Here is a 25694-nt window from a genome sequence, read left to right as displayed (position 1 = left end):
TCTTTCTTCTGTTTTTCCCCTATTCACTTTTCTGTTTAATTGTAAATGGCAATTGACTAGTGCATTTAAAAAAAAAACAAAAAAACTTTTGCACATCTCTATAATGAGCTAATTAGCACCTATTGGTTTTTTATTCCGAAGCTCTGCCAGAAAAGATTGCTGTGCAACAGACTAAACTCATTCAACAGTTAATAAAACCCAAAAACATGCAATGGAGAACAAATCCCCTTGCCATCTGGTTTATGTTTCGAAGTATAATTATTAAAAAAATGAATGTAATGAATAAATATGATGAATTCTCTTTATTATAGCTTTCTTTAACAACTCGTGGTTCCTTAGCGATTTTCTCCCTAGCCAATGATGACGGGTAGGCAAAGCGGCTTCTAATGAATCCCAAAGTCATAACGAAGTAACAGGTCTGCAAATATGAGAGAAAACGTCGATAAATAGCAGGGTTAAACACTGCGCAGAAATTTGGAATGATTCATTAAAACTATAAGAGAATCATTTAGTATACCGACTCTGTTGCATCAATTCCTGAAGGTCTTTTTTTTTTAAAATAAAAACAGGTATTATAAAAACTTTTTATGCAGCGTAAAATGAATGCACGTCATTTATGAAAAAATATCTGCTTTATTGTCTGTTAAATATCGATATCATAACCGTAAAAACCACAAGCAAGCGAAATATTTCGCATATGGAAAAACGGGGACGTAAAGAGATATGCGGATATACTGGTAGAGTCTGTGATGTACTTGAGTAAAGTAAGAAAGGCAATCGTAAAAAAAAAAAAAAAAAAAAAACATACAGTTTTCAATAGTATAGCATGCCTGTAGAGTGATATCATTACTATTACAGCAGCTGAACTTGGTGCCGTTTTTGGCGTACTGTAGCTTGTTCTCATCTGTAAGATCTGATTCCACGTCCTTTTGCCTGATTTTGCACTAAAATGATTTAATTCAACGAAATTAAAAAAAAAAAAAAATTTGTATTTCTTTTATGTGTGAAACCGGTGAAAAAGTGTCAGAAGAATATTCTAATTTAAAATAAAAAGTGCTTTTTCAGCCAATATTATTCTTATGTAATTAAGGAACGTGAATCTGAATGTTCCACAATATGATTGACGAATGAACACGAAGTATGATGATTCATTGTTCTTAAAATCGTATTATGCCGGCGTGCAGCTTCCCTATCACAAATGGGGTGGGGGGGGCAGACATGGGATTTCCATTTTGAAGAACGTGCAGTACTTAACTAGTGTATACAAGTTCTGCATCAGTTCTTTAAAATCAAACTGTTTTCATTTTAAAAGCCTTCTTTTTTTGTGGATGAGCATTAGTACTTTCTCTCTCTCAGACCTTTGTTTGTATCGAATGGATTTGTACATATTTTCTCAACTTATTAGCACTTTCTTTAAACCTATTTTATTTTTGTTATTGCAGTTTTCAGTGTTCAATGATTTCCACTTTTATACTACAAAATGAAATGCGATATTGAAAAAAAAAAATATATATATTTTCTTTAATTTGAACTCAATAGGAATTTTTTAAACGGAACACATCAGTTCGCATTTTTCATATTTTCTCATCACATGCGAAAGAAAATGCGAACAGTTGCCTTTAATCAATTTTCATCTTACGACAGTGTGTTGAGTAGGAATGAAGGCATTACACTGCATCCAATGGAAGATGCGCAATTTTGTGTATTTAATAATATGAATGTAAATATCAATATTTACAAGACTGAGCTACTAGATCTTTTTTTGAAGCTAATACCCTCGATAAATTTCAGATTATCAAATGATATTTTATTCGTCGATTTCACCACCAACAAAAGATATATTTTGTAATCTTTTCTTCTGGCATAACATCAAAAACACAATAATACGCAATAACATCACATCGAAAAACAATAGCCAAGACAAGCAATTACACTGAAAAATAACTGAACTTACTGTAACCTTACTTTCTGTGCAATCATAAGTATGGTGTCCTTCAATAACGCGCTACTCCAGTGGATAGCGGGTAGTAATAATCATTTAATACTGTTAAGGGCCACATGTGGCCAGTAGACATGCATCATCCGCCTCTTGACCTCTTTGTACAATTTCTTTAGAGTGCGCTTCGTTTCTTGTGTCACGTTATGTGGTCAGCGGTCATGCATAAACCAGTTACTATAGCTGCATATCTTGTTGCGTCACATCATTGAAAGCTGGTGTCTCAATGATCTAAATGTCCATATTATTTGAAGGTGATTCTCAAATATGGCACTCTCCAAAAATGATAACGGTCCTACCAAACCATGAAGATGATATTTGCACTGTTACTCCTGACCAATTAATCAATGTGACCATCGGAATCTACGAGTATTTCTCGATCCTATATTACGAAACTATTACATCCCTCACTAAAACGAAGCCTTTTATTAGCCTCTAAAATCAGAGGTGAGCAATATTTCAGCCTAAGGGCTGCATTAAACCATAATGTAGGGATTGGGGGCTGGTAATTATATAAAATAAGTGGGAACCGGTTAGTCTGGTGCGTGTCTATATGAAGCGAAACTGAAATGTGTCAAGTTAAGATCTGAAGGCAAAGAATAAGGGAGATTGCATTGTTTGGTGAATTATTTATTGAGCCGGTTTCAAAATGTAGACCCTGTTAATAATTCCGACTAGAAATTTATGGAGAAAGGTGGAGCGACATAATAATTAATAAAGGTTTATGCAATGTTAGTTAAAGATTGTATAAAACTAATAAGAATGAAAACGATTTTGGATCTGATATAATTAATGTAATTTATAGTTCTCTGTATCGGCGGCGCCCATTTTCTTTTCTTTATTTCAGTATACATTTTCAATTTTGCTTGTTTCAAGTATATTTAAATAAAAACGTAATATTTCTTTTAGCTAAGTTGAATAAAAATGATCCTTTTACGCCTCATAATAACGCTATGTACTAAAGAATTCTTTGCATCAAAGTCCTTAATAAAGGGCGTTGAGCACTGACCAATCATCGTTCACTATCCAACAATGCAAATATTAAACGTGAACTAAACACTAGAAACTTCATAGTTTAGCAGTTTACATTTTATCATGTGCTCATTCCATTAATTAATAAAAATAATTAATATATATTTTATCACGTTTTTGTTCGCGCATATTATACAGTTTGGCAGGTCAGCTCGCCTAATTCACACCTTTTGTATTCCCTTCAGCACTGAACACGCTGTTTCACATCCAAATCATGCAGCGCCCTCTCTGACATCAGCTAATCTTTACTTGCTGCAAAAGCTGCGAACTTGTTATTAATATTAAAATACTTAATATTTAATAACAAACATTAATATATTTAATAATTCATAAAATTAATAACACCTGACAGTCTTAATTAATGAAACTGTTTACAAACCGGTACTAAAAAAAAAAAAAAAAAAAAAATCCTGTAATTTACGTCCTTACCACTTGCTGAAGCGAGTCGTCCTGCCCAATGTAGTGGTTTGAATATGAGATGAATAGGAAAATATATAATCGGTAATGATATTTAACATTGGAAACCGTATCTCAACCTTTTACTGAAAAAAAAAATCATTCTTCTATAATTTATAAGAAGAATTTTATTTATTTAGGTATGTTTTTGTTTAGCCGCCATTCAGCAAACTATAGCATGGTTGAGTACAATTTCAAAATACTGGAAAAATGAATTCGATCACGATCGAGCAGTGCGATGATATTCTGGTTGAGAGCTTTTAACAGCGAACCACAGAGATGGAAATATGAATTAATAGTTCCTAAAGTGTGCGGCTTGTACGGAGACTTATAGATCCACTGAGAGACAACATCGATCTTTATGGAGGCGATAGATTTTTTGCCCTTGCGACAGGCAGTACATTTTCTTTTAATGCTGAATAAAACATTCCAAAAACCGGACAGGTCTTATATATTTTTTGGGGGAGTGGGGAAATAAAAGTAATATGTAAGTGGTCATTCCGAACTTTATTAATTTATTTTTAGAACATAAAAGTTTTAACTACTCTACTTGAAATATATTTTTCGCTTTTCGCTTTTTTCGCTTTTTTCTCCCCTAGCTACAAATCTACACAAATTATACAAAACTTCTTTTAGTATTATAAAATTGTCTACCGATGTCTGTGATTTTTTTTATAGAATTAAATTCACTATTACGAAGGGAGTTTCATTCCACATACAACGCATAGTCGGGGCTTGCATGTACGTCGACTATTCGCTGTATTCGGGGGGCACAAATTATAATGTCAACGTTCCAGTACTAATTGTAACTGGCTGTTCACCTTCATCATTCCTGGGATGAAATTCACACGGAAACTGTTCGAAATTCGCTAATTGATCGAACTATTTAGTACGCATGTAATGGTAATTACGATATTTTAATGCGAGACAGGTCGTCGTAGATCGGGTCACAGGCCAAAAAGAAGAGGGTTCCAAGTGAAGATAGATGGTAGTTTGTAGAAAGACCACTCGAGAGAAAAGATGCATTGTGTATTAATAAAACGTGTGCACAAGTATTAAATTATATCGGGTCGAAACAGCATTCATCACGTGACCTATGACACAAAAGCAGCAGACATCTCTAGCACGAAAGAAAATTGGAAGATGAAATTTTCATACTATCGTTTAGTTATGTGTCTGTTGTGCGACACGCTTACAAGTGAGCATCACACGTGCACGTGGGATCCCTACTCTTTTGCATAGCGACTAACCCCCCCCCCCTCCCCGGAATCTGAATTGATTCATTGCTTGCATCTTCGGAGGTCTCCTGTAGTGGTGACTTGCCCTTCGTTTTCCGGCACGATCTCCTTATTGCAACAATAAGTAACCATACACCGCACCTATCCCCCTCTGACAAGGAACTAATTGAAATGCAGATTAAAATTCTCCTCCAACTCCATCTTTGCCCCTTCTCGAATGAAAGTCACGAGCGCTATTGAAGGGCTCTTCCCAGACAAACAACAGCACGTCTGCAGTAGGTTAATTTTTAGCTTGGAGGTCAGAAAGAAGAGCCAAGAACCATCACCTGTCCAAAAATGATGCATTACATCCATTAACGGTGACAGTACAATATTCATTAGCCCCCTCCCCACCTCCCTCGAGTTGTCTTCTAACTATAGAACACTTAGTTGTTGCAAGATGACCTTCTATCTTCGGTTCTTCTTTGTATGACTTTAATCGGCATCCGTATTTGTTTGCTTACAGGTGCACTTGTTGCTAGACAAAACAGGATTCATCTTCCCACAAATCCATTGAATCTTTAATGGTGTTTAGTTTGAATCATAATTTAAATTTGGTTGAAATAAGCCAAAGAAAATGGCCACGTCAGTTGATTCCAAGGTCAAGCAAGCAAATAGTTTATCTGGTTTTGAGGTCAATAAGTAACAAATTTAGTAATAAATGATTAAAGTAGACCTGTTATTTGTAAAAAATTAAAATTCACGAAATAATTGTTAATTTGTGCTTGAAGAAAGTGCCTGTTGCATGTGACTGGCTAAATTATCGTTTAGATTTTATGATTTTTTTTTAAATAATTTTTTTTTAATCAACACCCTAAACCAGGTGTTCGCTTTTCAGTTAGAAAATCGTCAGTTTAATCACAGTCTTTTAAACTTCATTATCTGAATGGCTGTTCGCTGTATCATATCCACCGCACCCAGTACAGACTTAAGATGTTGTAATTCGAATGCAAGACCACGCTTCTAGTGATCGGGTCCGAGACTAACAGTGAATTTATGAAACACTTTTAGTATGCCGAAATCTGGGAATGCCCTCAATGGCAAATAAGTAGATTCTTCTGTACTTGGATGTTCAGCAATCAACTATGCGAAGCATTAAGAAATCCCTTTCGATAATTCATTGCATTTTATTTAAAAGTAGTAAACTTATTTTTATTAGGGGGGGGGGGGGGTTGAAGAATGGTTTCGGAAATGAATAACAGTGTAATGATACCTACGCTACCTTACTATGGCTAATACGTGCCTGCAAAAAATATGTTATTTGCAAACAGAAAGATACACAAGAATAATAAATGTGGATTGTTTAAGTAAGATGGCCTTAATTATTGATAAAAATTTCGCTGGCAGTATGATAATCGAAGATGGAGTAATAGCACTGGCATACATAACAAAAAGGTTAACAATGCAAATATGGAATAATGAGATAACACACTTTTTTTTTTTTTTTTTTAAAATAAACCTCGCTAGAAAATTAACGATAAGTACATAGTGGAGTTCTACTATTTATGGTTCCATTTCAGTATCCTTCTGTGAGGTTGTTGATCTCATACGGCGATGAAAAGACTTTTCCTTCCGACATTGCCTTCATCGCTTTAGTTGTTTTGGCTGTAATTCCCAGTAAACAGCTAGTTTTAAACTATGATCATACGAGAATAATTACAAAATTATAATAATTTTTACTTATTTGCTTCTATGTGCTTTTACTGAAAAGTATTAACATTCTGTAGGGGGAAAAAACATCCGCTGTAAGTTTGTTTCAAAACAGAACATTCTCTCTCTCTCTCTCTCTCTCTCTCTCTCTCTCTCTCTCATTCTTTTCTGAAGAAGTGGGGGAGGTGTCTCTAAGGAGTTGCAGAGGTCGTATCTGAGCAACATATATGAGGAGGGTTTATGAAACTGGGTTTATGGTCCCCGTATGAAGTAGAATGGGAAGCTAATCTCAGTAAAAGCTCCGTCAGTAGCCAAGGATGAGACCGCAGAGGAAGTGGAGATTAATTCCCGACTAAGGATGCTGTCCGGAGAAGTGTAAGCCCTTGCAGAGCTATAAACGACGAGACTCCGAATAGCGTAGAACAGACGCTACGGACGCTGACAGGTTCTAAAAAACCTAACAGAATTTCTAGAGTCGATGTCGCCGCTAGAATGATAGGCTTATCTTCGGCAGTCATTTTTCTTGTTATCGTTCCGAAAAAGGTTTGCACGAAAAAGAAGGAAATATAATTTTGAGAATTACGAAGCTAAATATGGTGCTTTTATGCAGAATTGTAGGAAAGCTAGTAAGGGAATATTGGACTGATACTTGTGATAAAATCGTATTATAAGCCAGAAACCAGCAGTATCACAACAGAGCTGACACAATAGAATTTTTCTCAATCCAAAGTGCTATCGATCCTCATATGACAGCAAAACTGTTTTATTCCAAGAACTATTAGGGAAAATAAGTTATTTATTAGCTATCTTACAGTAACCGTTTGAAGAAAAAGAACTCATATAATATTCAGGTTAAGTTAGACGACTAATCAGAAATACAACCGGTTTATTTCAAGTATGACGTATATCCGGCAGGTTTGTTTTTTAGCATCATTCATCCTTACCTATTAACCGAATTGTGTCTTTATATTATTCTTCCATTCTTTCCTCTTAACTCAATATAAGGAAATTGCTACCCAGGAGTCTTATCTAGGCTTCAGGCAAATTATGGTTACTTCGAAATTCGTATTCGAATTTCTAGACCAACATGAAGTCGTATGTTGTAATCAGTATCAGTATAGTTTACAGATTTATTCTGTCTTTCAAGGGAGAAGAGTTTGGATTGTTATTATCATTATAAAAATAATCTGAGAACCCTGATACACATGTGAACTCAAGCACTAAATACATGTAGAACCAATGTCAATAAGAATCAGATAAATTTATCTCAAAAATGTCTCTTTATTCAACTATTTATTCTATATTATTCCTTGCGAAACACTTTGCATTAATTTCGATTCATATATATTTTGTTATTTAATCGTATTTTGCTTCTTACATGAAATCGCACTTTATCGTTACCAGTATTATTGCATACAGGCCATATGCAGCTACAGTAATACGATGAATGTGTCATCAAAGACTTCAATCGTATTGTTACGCTTTGGTATGGGAGAGTATCCATTGTTCATTTCAACTCAACTTTACAGAGTTAAATTTAGATCCATTTGCAAATCCATTTTCATCATTTTAAATCATTTATCAATACCAGGGAATCTTTTCGTAACTGTAAAAGAAAAAGTCTACAGTGTTGATCTTAATAATTATTTGTTTTCTTAAAGCAATTTTATTATGTATTTCTACTAAACATTGCAATTGCAATCAGCTATTAAAATGTATATAAATGAAATAGAATTGTGTTTGCTTATTTATGTGTTTCTCCGATCATAGCAAATCAAGCATTTATTCTCGCAAACAGCAATGTTTTAGTTTAATGAAGGCTCACACAGGTAAGTGGCGTTTATTGCATAAATAGAATTACCATCCATAGCGATTTAAAGTATTAGTATACAAATATATAACAGTAGCAATTTCTTTAAGTTATCTGTATTGTAATATGTCTCTTGGGGTTTCCATTTACTGATCTGTTCGTTGAGTCTTCGGTTTCTTTTGAAGATATTCTTAAATGGTTCTGTTTCAGATGGATGGAAAAGAATTGGTTCTAGGGTTAGATTTCTCCTAGACGGGATCCAAGCCCAAATATATCTCAACAAAGAACAAGTTTCTTCTGTCGTAAAAGGATTTAGTTTCCTTGAGTTTTAAAAGCAAAATATTCGTAACTTTTGAATGGAAGACGCTGCTCCAACTTCCATACCAATAAACACGTTTGAAATCTAAATATCTTTCATTTTTTTAAGCAGCAGAAATCCAAACCCGTTTCAGAAAATACAACTTGAATCAACAGTGATGTCTTTATTCAGAAAAGCTGTGTGTGTGTTGCACAATACCTGTAAAAAGATAAAAGAAAACATATCTCATATGGATCCACTCAACGGTTCTATTTGATCTGACTCATCGACTTGGTTATCCTTGAATAACGTAGATGGCCGGCATCGTATTCTCTGATATTGACGATATGCCGTAAGAGAGTCATCGGTCGGTGTGTGTGTGGCCGCAATTTGAGAGCCATGGAATGAAATAAGCCAGCACCACCCAACTTTTTTATTTATTTTTTTGCTACGATATCAATTTTCGTTAGATACTCAGTACTAAAATAATAACTAATGCTATTAATTGCTTATAAGCATCTCGCTTGTATATATGGTCTAGTGAATGCAATAATGAACGACTTGTACCAATTCAGCTTATAATAAATAGCAGCTGAGAAATTAGATTTTTACTGCAATTATGATTACATTAAATCTAACTGAGCATGGTGAGCTGTAGTCGAAGATGAGATCAACAAGAGCAAATGAAACTAATCCTACGACGGGCAATCCAAGGTTCGCCATTGCGTTTGTAATGCTATACAGAGAAAAATAAAATAAGTTAGATACAGAATAATATCAACATTATTACACTAAAATAATGTGCTATGGAAAACCAACACAAACGAATATTTTAAAAATGAACAGCATTTTCTCATATTAATCATTGTAATTTTTAAACGATAAAACATAAGAAAATCAATTTAAATAAATTGCAGTTATCAGTGTCTAATTATTCTTATTTATTGAGAGTACACAAGCATTATTAGAGTGGCCAACGAAATCACTCTTACCTATTAATTAGCGTGCTAAAAAAGGTTGATCCTTCTTCTTAATGGTCGAGATAACCAATAGTTAGGACTAATACGAGAATTTTTATCGATTTTTTTTTGCAAAATGAGGCGCACCAGCAAAGGGGTTTTTTTCTCCTTCATTGTCTTCGAATGGAAAGAAAGTATCCAGGGATGGTTATCAGCATTTCGTATTTTGACTACAATTTGTGAACTTATTGCAGTTTTAATTATGAATAGGAAAATGCAGAATTCTGAAACCAATTTTTTAGTTGTTTCTTTCAGGTTATGTCCTTAAAATCTCATGACTTCAAGTTTATTATTATCACACCTCCAGGGAGTCCAAAGACTCATCCAAGGAGGGCATGAACTCAACAACTCTTCGTCTCACTACTCCACCAACTTTCTTCATCTAACACCAACGCCATCTACCGCCGACTACCACTAGTGCTTTCACAGACAATCACAAACATCCATGCCCATGGAGGGGGGGGGAGGGGATTCGAACCCGCAGTCTTTTGGCTGGAGAGCGGATACACTAACCACTAGACCAACCAGACCAGCATTATTAGGCTATAAATATAACACATCTTCATAAAAAACCTTTAACTATAATTCCAAGTGGAGACGATGCTCTCTCCTATTTGCAAGTTTGTTCATATTTGTCATTAATCTTGGATAATTGACTTGTTAATCAAGTATGATATTAAAAGACACTTACCGCGTTTGGATCTGTCTGGAATCGTCCCTAATTCCAAGCACTGTTGATTATTTTCATTGAGAAAAAAATTAATTTCGCAAGAATTTTTTAAAATATTATTTTTCCATTTGGTACAGATTTCTGTTGGCACCCTGTTCTGTTGCCATGAAGGTTTCGAGATTATTTTGTCACGTGTTAACCAGTTTGTAATTGCAATGTGAAAAACTTATAAGGCTGTAACTACAAACTAGCTTTGTGATTTTAAATTTCGTTCAGTTGACAGCGGTCATGTAACCATTGACGGTTATTTTTATTTATTTATTTTTTTAACCATAGCAAAAGAAAAGACAACACTACTGATCCGGAAAACCGAATTTAAAACTCAAAAAAATAACATTTTAAAACTGGGACGGGTTGTTTATAAGTTGACACTTTCTAGAATTACAGCTTTATTTGGCAAAGCGGTTCAAAGATGTCTCGATGCAGTTCGTAATATTATTCCATTAACCTATCAAAAGCTGTTATCTTATAATAAAAGTCATAATTTTTATATAAAATAATATTTCTACTTATAACTACTTAAAATAAATTTTTAATAAAATGTTAAAATATTAATTAAAATTTAAATTAGAAAAAAATTTTAAAACACCTTTTAAAAATATAAATAACTTAATTATTATTAAAATTATTATTGGTGAATTTTGACATTTTTATTCTCACATCTTGTAATATAATATATTTTATTCGAATATTTATCTTATATTTTATATTTTATTTGAGTTATTATTTTAGTTTACTTTAAAATCTTCAGATGTAGTTGTTGCAAGTTTACGAACACGATTATTATCTGTCATATCGAATCCAGAAGAAAATCCTCTAACTTTGTTATTCTAAACAATTGCAATCTTTAGTAGATTCATTCCCGATTAAGTTTGCATCAGTATTATGCTAACTTTGTTGACATAACAGTCAGTTGTGATACAACTTGAGGAGATCATTTCTTGGCTAGAAATCGCATTAATCTGAAGCAGGACGGATGGTATTAAAATATGTTCAGCAAGCACTATGCTTATCATCCTTTAAATTTCCCTTCCTTTCTAGTTATTCAATTCAACATCATCCTCATCTCGCGTAATATACAGTGCACGTGATTTCAATTCTTGGGATCGTGCAATGATAGTAGGAGAGCACAGTTTTCCTCAAAGCAGATTTCTACTTGAAGCTGTGTTCTGGTATTCATTTAAACTGCACCAACGTCAAGAAAATATATTTTAAGTTTGTGGCGAATGATATATTCTACAATTATATTTGATCACGTGACACGCTTTTTTTTTATCAGCTACAAAATTCCTCCACTGGCAATAATATTTGTTAACCATCAGATGAATTCTTTGTCTTCCATAAGATGCATTCATGGTCTATTAAACACGCTGTTAAGTCATTCCTTTCATGGTTGTTGGAAGTGGTTCTCTACATGTATATAAGGATTCAGCCTCGTTCTTATTTATGCTGCAACTTACTATCTGTACCGATACAACTTCCTCTTTATCTTGATTCTACAAGATAAAGAGGAAGTTTTAGTCGTCAAATATCATTCTTTTCTATAATTACCTCCAAATGACAATATCCATCCTCAATTGTTCCCATTTTACAGCGAAGACTTTAATCTTCCATGTGGACATGAATTATCACGAAAGATGCCATTTAAAATGAACTTGTAGTCATATATCAAATTCCGATGTGTTGAACAACGTTAAAGTAATGAAGTAGCCGAAGAAACACACACACACACACACACACACACACACACACACACACACACACACACACACACACACACACACACACACACACACACACACACACACACACACACACACACACACACACACACACACACATCGTAATTTAAGATCAAACAACATTCATTATACATCCTTGAACTGCTCAAGTTGTTGAATGGGCAAACATCCTTTCCCAATAACAGTTCTGAGAAAAGCCAAAGCAGAACAGAAATAAAAAGAAAAAAAAATACGAGTGAGTAATATCTGCTGAAATACTAACTTATTGGAAAAGTCTTCTTACGAAGCGTTCCATTATGATATTTCTATCTGCCATTTTTCCTGTAGATGTCGCTTCTATTGTACGCCAATGGCAGCGGTGTCATATCTTGGATTTCGAACAATGTGCCACTTCTCTTTCTTCTGCTGTGTCCACGAGATGAACACTTGTAGCGATAAGTCTGTTAGAACTCCTTTCCCACTCAGACTTAATTTCTGAGTCAACGACCTCCCCCCCCCCACGTCCATCCACCCCTTGACAGTCCAGTACAACACCCTAGCTATTATCAGCCGTCACAGACCGAGTCACTTTGCAAGCTGCATTCTCCTTCCTTATCACTATATTTGTCCCCTCCTCCGCGACCAACTAGAGCAGCTAGGCCTAGCAAAACGCTACTTATCTCCCATCTTCTGCCCAATGCACGCAACATGACGTGACACTCTCGCGCGCGTTTCCCGCCAAGGAGCATGAGTGATTCCTCCTCTTTGGCTGGTGGCCTAAAGGGAAGGGAAATATTCCCAAACTTGGCAGGTTGATTTCAGGCTTAGTTTCCTGTGAAAATTGAACAATGAGGTATAATGTACTTTGTTTTGGGGGGGAGAAAATGACACCAGGTCAGAATTGGTTCTTATCTTCGATGATGGGGTTCAGTCAAGTTCAGTTTAGTGACTGTAACCTGCAAGAAACTAGTTATCCATAGAGATCTTCTTCTTCTGTTTAAATGTGTTCTACTTAAAGGGCTTATCCAGTTCAACTGTAGCTTGGTCAGGCTGCAGAGATATTCTACAAATCTGAATGAGTTATGTTGCTATGGATACTGGTTAGAAGTGCTAAACCTAACTGAAGATTGATTCTTTTAGTTAGTTAAAGAAAGAGAAAAAAATGTTGATTTACATAAAATCCTGATTTCTGAAATTTAATTAATTTGCAGAGATTTAAGTCCGCATGATCTTTTATTGTGTAGCTTCTACAGCAATTTCAACAATCTGTTTATTATTATTATTATTATTATTATTACCTAGCCAGTTAAAAGTCACAATAACTTGTAGAGCTTATAACCTATTCTTAGGCCTATTTTAATGGTTCATATATATAATGAAAGCATATAAGTAGTTTCATTCTGGTTACGTAATGGTTTCTGTCTACAAAGATAAAATTATGTGTAAATACCTGCAGTCCTTTATTTTCAGATGGATAATTTCCATGACATTTACATAAAAATAATGAAATCACACTTATAATTCTTTTATTCTGTGCAGGCAAATAACTCGACTATCAACTCTGTATTTTCAATGATTCCAAACTGTTGTTCGTGCCCTTGAGGTAAAAAAAAAAGGAAAAAAAAACATTTTAACCGTTTCCTTTTTCAGTTATCAGCTACCTTCACATCAGCTACCTTCACAGACCCCTTAGGGCTCTGAGAACTACCTTAGAGGCAAATGAAACCTAAAGATTTTAGAACCATTAAGTAAGGGATAAATGCTTTGTAGTGTTTGAATTTCGAAGTTGTAAATATTTCTTAGGATAGGATATTATTAACTTCGAATTATTTACAACCTGGTGTAAAGGTTTTCTTTTATATCGTTTAGGTTGCCTCTAGTCAATGCGGAAATAAGTCAGGAAACATTTAAATATTAATATTAATATTAATAAACGTCCTGCTGTAGTTTTTAGAATTTTTAGATAATATAACAGATTCAGTTATTTACATTTTTTATAGTCTCGATGCATTCCTACAACATCTGAATATTCTCCGTATATTAATAATATTATTCCCCCCCACTGACTTGTTCATAGCGTATTAAATTACTCCTACAACATCCCGAAGCAATTTTAAATTTCATTGTACACTAACTTATATTGCTAGTTTCCGTACATAAGTTTTATAATTTGCCTGAACAAGACAGTTATTTGCATCGCATTAAATATGGTCGTAATTAACCCTATTTATCATTTCATATTCAAAGTAAAAACTCTGAACACCTCAAAGGTAATTCACATTAGTTCACAAAATGAGTGTAAAATGATAATATTTTAAAATACAAATCACGGATAAAATATCTAGTGTAATTAATTTTCCTTGTTTTTTTATAATAATTAAAGAGGTAGACAGTACAATGTGACTGTTTTATATGAACACAGGTCATCGAGTAGGTAGAAAGATCGGCTTTAGTAGAGACTTATGTAGGCGCACCTCCGTATAATTATATATATTGTACCTTACATGCCGGTCTGTTTATTCGATCTGGGGATTGCTTGTGAGTCATCAATTCTCCTACTTTCCGCCTTGCTAGCTTAGATTTGTTTTGATTTTGACAACGTCACGAGATCCAAGTATGTCCCGATGGATTCACCTACAGTTCTATGCAAAAAAAAAAAAAAAAAGGAATAGAGAGAGAGAGAGAGAGAGGGAGAGAGATGACCAAATAGAGAAAGCGAAATGCTTGGCAGTAAACTAGGATTCTGTGGTTCTTTTCTTACTTTAAAGTTAAATTTTCAGCAATTTAGATGATCATCACCCCCTCAACCACTAATACCGAGATCAAGTTTTTTTGTTTGATTTGGAAATACCCACAGCAAAGAGGTCATTGGCACCCACCTTTTCTCAAATGAGCTAAACGGATTATAGAAGCTAATATACATCTGTAGATTATAGAACATAAATGTCTAGATTTTATGAAAGAAATAATCACTGGTGCAGCTGATATTATGATTCTCAATGAAATGTGGATGATATTCCACAGAGATTTTATTATTCATGTTTTGATGAAGTCAAATTCCGAATAAAACTTTTTTATTCGGAAGTTTTCCTGCTGACGAATGTTGTTCCAAAACAATGCCAGTATTATTTCCTTTAAAATTTGACTGTTTGTTATTGGCAACCATTGTTGATACGGTGATGGATGAAGACGTCTCCAGATGATGCATCCCTCCCACTTCGACCTGTTACTTTACCACTCACAGCACTTCTTAGAGCTCTGAGTGGTTCTCCTCCATATGTTTAAAGTATTCACTTTATGCTTTCAATTTATTCTTGTACTCAGCAACTAGTTTTTTATGTTATTGTCTCTTACTGATATCTACTAAAGCATGTGTTGCCCTTTATCTTTGGCGCTACGGCACAATGATAACTGAATCCTTATTCAAGTTGTGTTTTACGTTAAGCATCACAATATAAGTAATACGATTAGGTTTCATTTGATGTAATGTCTTCATAATGAACCGTGCTATGTAGGATATACAGTTTAGTAAGTGGAGTTTGCAGATGATGAAAAGAGCTGTTGAAATTATGGATAGAAAATTGAAACACTAACATATTTATTAGTAGTAGAGTTTTATTATAACAGCATGGATGTAATACGAAAAAGTAGAAGGACTGGGTTTGCAAGGGATGTATTCTTCAAGGAACTGCAGTCAAAAAGTGACCAAGAGTGCTGGATCACTATTTGATTGGAACATTTTTATCTTGGACAAAATATAACAGTAGAGATAAATGAAATGTTACAATTTAGATGATTGATTATATATATATATATATGGTGTTCACTGGAGTTTTTCTGCTCTTGCATGTATTCATGTATATTATATTATATAGATATAACACGTGACAGATGATATCTTTGATTCTAAAGTAGTATCTACTCGATGGTACATTTCTGATGAGGACATCGTTTTTTGCTTGGTAATGAACAAAAACCGAAAGATTTCCTCATACCATTAACCACATGTATAGCCACTTCATTCACTGACCTGCAGAAATATTTCATACTTCATATATTTTTTACAAAAATATGAAAAAGGAGGGAGAATATATAAGTGTATAATATATTAATTCCTTGAGTGATTTTAGACAGAAATGTTTACAGTGACATTTGTTTGATTTAGATGGGGAGGATGTGGACATTTTTCGATTCAGTCACAAATAATTGCAGCACTACCTGATTATGAACGTATCATGGTCTAATGACGTAATACAGTTCTCAAAATATCTTCGCTTGCAAATGATGTTTCATTGTATGTTATTGGATTGATCATGTTTACTGTGTGCGTTCATCTTTCGGAAAAGATGCCAGATAATTTTCAAAGTAGACTACTCTTACATCCACTTCGTTTACTGTTTATGTAATCACAAACATTAAGGTTGTTTTTAAGAAATGCAGATTCATGAATGTATTGTTTCTAATCAGCAATTTTTTAGTTGATACCATTTCTCTAGTTGCAAAAATCCTTATGTAACAGTTAAGACAATGTTTAATGTTATGTTTGGTAAATATTTAGGTCAATTTGTTAAGAACTAATTAATTGAACAACGTGTTCAATGACTGTCTCGGTGAGGAATTCGTCTGCAAAATTAGCAGCCGAATATTTTAGAGGATGGCAGAAATAGTGCTTTCTTAATGTAGTTCCGCTGCATGGAGTTTTTCCGATAGGTTCCGATTATCCAATCCATCCCCATCACAACAGTTGAATTGGTCGAAGAGAGAGTTCCGCTCATTGACCAGATAGATACACGATTTTAAATATTCAGACTTATTGTCTGGCTTTCCTCAAAATCATCAGTGCACGCGCAAAAGATAACGACAGGGATGCACGTGCACCGAAGAATTTTGGATGCTGCTGAATTACTTTCGAAATGACGACCGAAGAGAACACAAGCAACATGACAGCGCTCCGAAATGTGGATCAAAGCAGGAAAGCAAAAACGTTTTGAGCAATTGTTAAGAATTTTGTGTGTTTATGAATTTCATGTTTACTTCAAGTGATTTTCCAACTTTTGATACCATCTTACTTTTGGAAAATAACCGAGTTAGCAACATTTTGTAACTTGTAATTCTAAAATATAACATTTACAGTATATTCTATTTTTTCCCTTATCTCCATACCGGTTGGGAATTAGAAAAATTCTTTGCTTAAAATCACTCAAGGAATCGTCTCTTCGTATGGAGGTAGTAGGAGTTTTCTTTCCCAGAAACTCTGCATTTTCGTCCCTCAAAACAATCAGACCAGCCAGATGAACACGCACGCAATTATATTGGCATTATACAGTGGCCTCATTTCCTCATTGCTTGGACTGTAATCACAAACAACCCAATCAGCCAACTCCTGAATTTGGCGTATTCCTCTAGGGACATTAAGATTTAAGATAGTGTTAAATTTTTCTGAAAGATTCATCTTATAGCATTCTTGGGACATGGACAGAAATTAGGCTAAAAATATATAAAATATTATTACGGGTATAACTCCTACAATGATTCCTAGGGGTATGTTATCAACAGGATTTCTTTAATTTATTTCAGTCATGGGTTGGCAGAATCACCATCATTTTCAGCAATTTTCTGTTTACTGCTAGACGAAGGCCTTCATTCACTCCAGTTCCTGAGCTTTTCTGTGCCACTAAGTTCCAGCCACCTCATCCTCTTACCGTCACTTTGGTATTCCTGTAGCTCTCTTTCCATCTCTGGGATAGCACTCACATATCAAGAATCACAATGATAAGAAAAATGTTCATTCTAATACAAGTGTGGCTTTTTCTTCTAAAATTGTATAAAGAGCCAGAATGTGTACAGTTTGATGACGCACCTCCGTGTTTAAAGTTTCATGCACAACTAATCGCTTTAGGCCAAACACGTGATACAGATCAGAGTTTTTTTCCCGAAATGTACAAGCAATGTAACTCCAATAGAGCCGAAAAAAAGTTCTGTGAGCCTAAATCATATATACATTTTCGACCATCCGATGCTTTAACCTTATGGTACGACCCTTCTCTCCGCAGTACTCTTTCTGTTGCTGCAAGATCCGTAACTTGCATTTGCTTTTTACCAAAACATTCAGAGCAGCTGAAAGACTACGAGATCCTAACTTACAATGTATCTCTCTGATGGTTGGTGTTGATTTTGTCTCCAATAGGAAACCGTACGAATTTGTCACAATACGATTCACTTGAGAAGAAGATCTGATTGTCGTTATTAGTGATTTATCCTGTCTTGGTGATTGATGACATTATTGTGTGTCTTCTGCCTTCCCAGTAATATTTCTAGTTGTTTATTTCTAATGGCAGACTTGTGCTGTAATCTGAAGAGGATGTACTCGCAATGTAGCATGCTACTGGAATGGTATTATAATTTTTTCTTTCGCATTATCAGATCCTGTGCAGGTAAACTATTTACGAACATCTTTATAATGAGCGTCTTTGAATGATTAAGGTCGCTTCCGTATCCAAGTAGACAGGACATCGCGATAATTTGTGTTTGCAGTTTATATAAAGAGGACGAGTTGAGTTTGACTTAAACTCAACCCATATTCTTGCAAATAATAATAATAATAATAAATAAGAATCAATCATGAATAATATATCCGGATCTTTAGACCCCCCCCCCACTCACTCTGAATTCATGTTTTCAATAAACATTCTCTAAGGTAGTGAAAGCTGCTTGCAAATATAACTAAGTATTTCTATCGCTTTTTGTAGGCCTATAGTTTGCTATAGTGCAGTTAAATCCTTCGTTTCGATTAATAACTCTTCCTGATCAATCACTTTAAACCAAATCTGAAGTGATTTCATGACTCACTAGATTCCTCTTGATCCAGAGAGGCAAACATATTTTGAAGCCATATTAATCTTAGAAATAATAAATTAAACGATGAATGAGTTATTTACCGTATACGTTGATAGAGTAATTTTATTGAGCTTAACTATCGGTTCGTTTCTAACCTTTCTTTTAAATGCTGGAATCTTTAAACCAGCTTCCAGAGAATAGCGATTGGTTATATCTCATAAAAATGTGAAAATGAAGCTTTGATTTTAGGGATATTCTTTCGTTTTATTTTGTCTTTCTTACTTGAGAAATAATGTATCTTCTCATTCCCGAACCAAGTCAATAACAACGTAATCAAGCGATAAATTTGTACCCCTTAAAACGTCTTCCAGATTGGTGGAATTCTGTCAATCTTTTTCTAGTCTTTTATGATGGTGTGACTTCCTATTTCGTATTTTTCTTGTCTAATATTAGACAACTATATTATTGTTTTTATTTGTTAATCCGTATTTTGTGACCTGTTTTAAATTGTCTTTCTTGTGTAAGTAAAGAGCGCACTCAATCTGAAATATTCTACTTCGTCAACTATTTTGCCACCCTGATCAGTAAATTGAAACTCTTTCTCATTTTTTTTTTGCGTTTGGGTTTTAAAGAGCGATTATTTCACATTTATATTCTATACCAATTTTTGCTATATCATTCCAGAGATGCTGGTAATTACCTCTTAATTTGTGTTTGGAGCTGATTTCTACCTAAGAGAATGAATAACCTGAGACTAATGTTCGGATGATGATTATTTTATCCCACACTGTGTCACAAAATATACAATTATTTTAAGAGTTTTGTCTCAGAACCAATTTCGTCTTCCAAGACAACTTTGTTTCTAATCAACAGTTTTACTGATTAGATGCTTCCTTCTATGTGACTCTTTCTGCTTAGCACAAGAAGATGCGAATTTGTTAGTGTAAACTGTCCTGGGATAATTTCATAGATTATTAATCCAAATCTATAATCTACACATTCAATATGCATTTATTAAGCAAAACACAGCACACGATCATTGTTTCAGAACGCAATGCCATATTACATATTATTTTATATCATGTGCAGGTGCTACAGAACTTAAAAGCACCCGTTCGATCTCTATTATACAAGACTATGTTATTAAAAAAAAGGGTGTACTTCTAAACTTGGTATTTAATTTATAATTTTATTAATTACTTCAAAGTAGTCAAGAAATTTTATTAACAACATAACTTGATATAATATTTCCTTTTGTATTCTATATGAAATACTTAATTTTATGCTAGAAATAAATGATATTTTACTTTCTTACTCCAATATCAATCATTACATCATCTTGCATTAGAAATTTATGTAGTTGTATGTTTCTGTATTCACCATGAAATAATATTAATAAAAGAAAAGCGTGATTTATAATTTTGTCAGTTTTTTATGTTTTTTTAATATTTTTGCATTTGTTTAATAGCTTATTTGGTTCAGTGCATTTTTGTATTTTTTTATAACTCGATTATAGTGCCTTTTAGCAGCCAGATCAATTAGAGCATAGCAGTAAGAAAATTTTACAGTATATATATGTATAGCATGAATATAGCGCCCTCTAAAGAGCGTGACAGGAATTAGAGCATAACAGCCAGAAAATTACAAATGTATATTGAGATTGACGTTTTGATTTTCGTTAACTGTATAAACGGATATACAGGGTGGTCCATAAGTCATGAAACATTTCGTAGAAAGGGCCACTACTTTGTGAAGCCGAAAATGGAAGGCATTTACGTGATGTGGTTTTTCACTAATAAAAAAAAAAAATCTTATGCAGTCGTTTCCGTTTCATAAAGACTGGCCTTTTCTACGGCATGTTCCAACTTATGGACCATCCTTAATAGCACTTCTGAAGTATATTAAAAAAAAGGCGGGTCTTTAGTTGTTTTTAGCTATAATTATAGTATATTAAAAAAGGACACATTATTCTTATTCTGTCGTGAATACAGCGGCAACATTTCCTGATCTACAAGAGGATGTCTTTGTCTTCTTTCTTTTTCGAAAATGGACGCCTGCAAGACAGCAAAACTTCTAGGATTGATGCTGATGTTCAGCGCAAGTCCTTCATTATCCTTCGCAAAATTAAGAGAAAAACAACTATGCTAGATTACTCTTACGTATTCTACCAATCAAATCCCAGAATGATATCACAGAGTAGCAAAATAGTGACAATGTTGATTGTACATTCTAAGCCTAATTAAAGGAGTTGTGAATGAAAAAAAAAAAGCAGCCAATAATGAGACAGAGACTGTTCTACAACAAAATGAGATCAATTTAATGATGCTTGTCAATCATGTGTCTTGGACACGTCTAAAACTCGACAGAAAAAATTAAGCACTGGTAAATACAAGATGGTGCTCACTAGAAAAGGGGGTGAGTTCCTAGTGGCACTGATTACATGGGGGAAACAATCACCACCGCGACAACAACAGACTATTCTGTCGACATTGTATACACATACGTACATACATTACATTGCATTACATATACATACATACATACATACAATAACGCTGTTGGTCAGAGAGAGGTCAATGTTTAACCCCTTACTGCTATTCGACGTACGTCGCTGTCAACTAAGTAATAGGTCGAAGAAGGCTTTAACTTAGAACACTTCCAGGAATAATGAGTTTATAAACCTCTCACCCTTTCCACTTTACAAGAGGGTGAACCAACAGGTTGTGTTTTACACTGGCCATAAAGAAAGGATGCAAGTGAAGTTAGCAATTGCTTAACACTGGTCTTTCATCAATTTGTGTGTGTTTGTGTGTGTGATACATCAAAATTTGTACAGATGATGGAAGCAGAAATGAATCAAAAATATTGCTATGCATTTTGATATCCGTTATTACATACGTCACTACTCATTTAGTAGTGCATGTAATATTTTCAGCTCCTGTAGGATATTTCGTAGATATGCAATACTTTTGTGCAACAAGGGATTGCAATATTCACTTTTCAGAAAGAAAATATAAACAATTGGGCTTTTGTCGATAACAATTTTCATTGCATTGAGATAAATAATACCCCGCGCCCCAATTATTTCAGTCTGAGGAAGAAGCAATCCATTTTGGAGTTCATCAACTCCATATTTCTTACGATTAATGTATTTGTTCGTTTTTATAAGCTTATAACGAAATTAAATAATCAACGTCTAAAAAGACTGTTGAGGATATCATAGGACACAGACTGAGTTAGGTGGTCAATAGCAGTGGACGAAGTCTTTATTTTGTACGGCTTTCAGGAAATATTTCGTTCCGTCGTCTAACTTTTTTTTTTATCATGTTGTCTCTACAACTCCTTTGCATCAATGAAAAAGACACGTGTTGCTATAGTGACAGAAATGAAATTGTTCAGGAATCATTAGGTTTGTTAATATATAGTTTGCATTATTGAGTCCAATTGTGGTGTGAGGTGCTCAAGTAAAATTTTGTTGCTTCTATTTTTGTTTTAACTTTTTTTTTTATTTTGCTTTTTTACGTTGCCAATGCAACGCTTCATTTATTATTCATCTTTCTTTTAGTCCTTGTCTGAAACAAACATCACAGTACGAGAAAGCTAAAAGTCTTCTTTGCCGGGTTATTTCATTTGTTTCTCTCTTTATTGTAGACGTACTGCTACATGCATCATGGGTTTTTTTTTTAGATTAACTGTTTTTGTTTTCAAGTTCGTTTGATGACGATTTATGAAACCCCCAATCGAAACGTCATTAAAGCTTGTGCAATTTATTCCGTGCTACTGTCTGCTTCATTTGTCGGAACTTATTTGGGATGTTGGTTCGGTGAACACAGAATGTACCGATTAGTTCATACTTAGTGGGAAAAGCTGTAAGATAATTTCAAGGCACTCGACATAATACATCAAGTCAACTTATTTGAAAAAGGTTTGTACTTTTCTGCTAATTGTCCGGAAATGGTTGGTTCTGACAGTGTTTTTATTTTGAGAAAATTAATGTTAATTCGTTAGCCTAAAACAGTTTCGTAAATGAATCCGGTGGGATTAACGATTTTTAAAGTTTCTCGTTGAGAAATAGAACATCTTTTCCTCGAGTTTTGCTTGATCGTTTTTCCTCTCTTTCTTTCTCTGTTTCAGAGCTTAGAACCTTTTGGTATGCAACAACACATGATCCGTTCTGATTGATCTTTCTGTCCAGAATATTGAAATCCCTTGCTTACTTTGCTCATAATTATTAAAACTATATTTACGTGAAAAGGGATCTGGAATATACATTACGACAGAAACTAGATAATTTTTTTTTTTTTTTCCATCTGGGAATAATTTTATGTGTTGAAGGCGGAAAAGCTAACCCTAAATCTGAAAACTCATGGCTACCAGGTTAGCAATGGTAGAATGAATGCTTAGAAATGGAAAAAACATTGCTTAGATAAAGAAATGACAAGAAAGAAAAAAAGAGACAGACAGAGATTGAGAGATAGTGTAATGTGATAACAGCTTACAGTTTTCTTATAACTTGGCGAAGAATTCTAGCTGTATATGCAGTAATATATATATAATATATATATAAACTACATATATAATATATACAAGAGCGTTCTCCTATACGGTTGTAGAGTCCAGCCTCCTTGCTATGGCAACGCATTCATATGGAGGAGGAGGAGGAAGAGGCTGGACTTTGATATAGTCTTCACTTTGTCACTTTATTTATTTATTTTTTTGTTTCCATTTGGGAAACGAGGCTATCTACACACCTTGCTGCGAACCATTTGCAGCTTCAGAGGCAGGGGTAGAGATGGTGTGATCACCATGAGAAGAGGAGAGTCCACTGATGTCGCTACGATGGTGAAGGTGACGGCCGACCTTTGCAGTCGGGCAGCAGCGGAACGACAGCGGGCACAAGGGGCGAGAAGTAGACGTACCGGTGTTCTCCTGTTAGGGAGCCCCGTGGAGGGGCCCCTGCCAAAGGTCACTGGAGTTGCATGTACGGCCAACTGAAGGAACTGCCACTGAGCAGCATGTCCCTAATAAGCGTTTCGATCGGCGTCTTTCCCACCAACCGGACAAAAAATAGCTGCTCTATGACTTGGGAGCTAACAGTCCGTAGTGAAGGGAGGCGCAGTAGAAGTTTACCGAAGCGGGTAGGCTGGTTGGGATACTGCGTCCGACAGTACTCTTCTAGGGCACACTGGGATTTTTCCTGGAGGCTTTCAATGTGAGCGACATCCGATAACCCGCAGGCGTCTGTAAAAAGAAGAAATAAACAGAAAATGCAACTATCAATAAAACGAAAGAAACACGAGAAAATACAGCTATCGATCAATTATTGTATCAATAAAGCAAGCCATTATATTTCTATAATATTAATTCTGTATTTGTATATTCCTTTGTATACTACCTTTTATTTAATTCCGCATATATCATAAAACCCATTAAGGTTTAAGATTCCAGAGATCCTATAAGCATGTTACAGTTGTAAGATTCCTGAGAATTTATAAGTCCACTAATGTCGCAAAGTCTCAGATCTCTTGCAACTTTGAACTTTAGAATTGCATTGAGGTAATGAGAATCCAGAACCTTACAAGGGCGTTAAGGTTTTAGTTTTCTGAAAATTTATAAGCAGAATTCAGGTCCTGAGAATTAATATGAGACCTTAAGGTCTCGACGATTTTGAAACTTTTGCGTTACAGATAATATCTGAGCGGAACGACAGCGGGCACAAGGGGCGAGAAATAGACGTACCGGTGTTCTCCTGTTAATGTTTGTAATTAAAATAATAAAAACATTGGGGATGTTGCGTGATCTTAAGATCTTAACGTCGCTCATGATGATCTTGAGATCCTGCGACTCTCATTATAGACTTGAGATCTCTTGAGATCCTGTAACTCCTGTTACTGTTTACTGATGCTACTCTTATGTATTTAACGGCAAAGTCGCTCCAATAGAAATGCTTCTTCCTTTAGGTCTTCAAGCATCGTTCGTTTATCCTATGATTGTTCGCCATCTTCATTCAATATACATTTTGTAATTATATCAAATACAAAAGACGTTGGTAATTTATTCTAAATTGTAATAAGCTGTGTTAAAATGATTCCCCATCACAATACCTACAGATCTGTATCTATAGGTATTGTTGCCTTCCGATAATTAAACATATCCTAAGGTGCAGTACTTAAATTTCTGGAGCGATGTAGACCGCATACGAAACAAGCGAGGCGACACCTGAACTAGCTTGTGACATTGCTGATTACAGGCAGTCAATATCTGGTAGCAATTAGCAATTGAAATGTAGGTAATTTGCAATACACCTTGCATGTCATCCGACATGTACGTTAGAGGCGGAGCCGTATCGCATTGTTTTCGCGACTGGTTAATACGCATTAAAATTGACATCGGTTCACGCATTACAAGTTCACTGTATTACAACATATTCCAACAAATGTTATATATGTAACAAGTTGTTGGTGAATCGAACTACTAGCGTGTCACGGAATTCGGTTGCAACGTTGTGTGGTTAACTCACGTGTTGCGATGAATGAATTGCAATAGAATCATTTGGTAATAACTAAAGAAATTAATTTTTGTTAGCCGAGATGAACACGTGCAAAGGAAATGGTTGTTGTTATTACAGTGTGTGTAGTATATAAAGGATGACTGCAGAAGATTCACGAGAATAAACACAAAGAAAATCCTGTTTCGGTGTCACCCACTCTGAATCGCATTGAATGTTGTTAAGGTTTTAAAAGTTAAATAGAAGAGGAGATAACTGAAAAAGGTTAATAATAAAAAAAAAGCCAGCAGTCTCCTTCGTAGGAATGTTTGTGTGATATACTTAGGATAAAAAAAATCCTACAATCAATAGCAATATTGG

The 25694-nt window shown here is 34.7% G+C and overlaps 1 protein-coding gene across 2 annotated transcripts in view; it reads right to left on the bottom strand.

Moving 5' to 3' along the window:
- Positions 1-21119: 21119 nt before the first annotated feature.
- LOC150098139 (nuclear receptor subfamily 2 group F member 1-A-like) overlaps positions 21120-25694 on the bottom strand; it is an 84249-nt gene continuing 79674 nt past the window's right edge. For both annotated transcript variants that reach the window (XM_090405941.1, XM_090405940.1), the window contains exon 3: positions 21120-24067. In XM_090405941.1, the coding sequence (XP_090262067.1) occupies positions 23793-24067 (275 nt within the window). In that variant the 3' untranslated portion in view covers positions 21120-23792. The remainder of the gene's footprint in view (positions 24068-25694) is intronic.

Source organism: Typopeltis vanoorti, chromosome 16, assembly GCF_054136105.1.
Source record: "Typopeltis vanoorti isolate ZY-2024b chromosome 16, IOZ_Tvanoo_1.0, whole genome shotgun sequence".
In the NCBI taxonomy this organism is placed as follows: Eukaryota; Metazoa; Arthropoda; class Arachnida; order Uropygi; family Thelyphonidae; genus Typopeltis; species Typopeltis vanoorti.
This window is presented reverse-complemented; position numbering and strand designations above follow the sequence as displayed.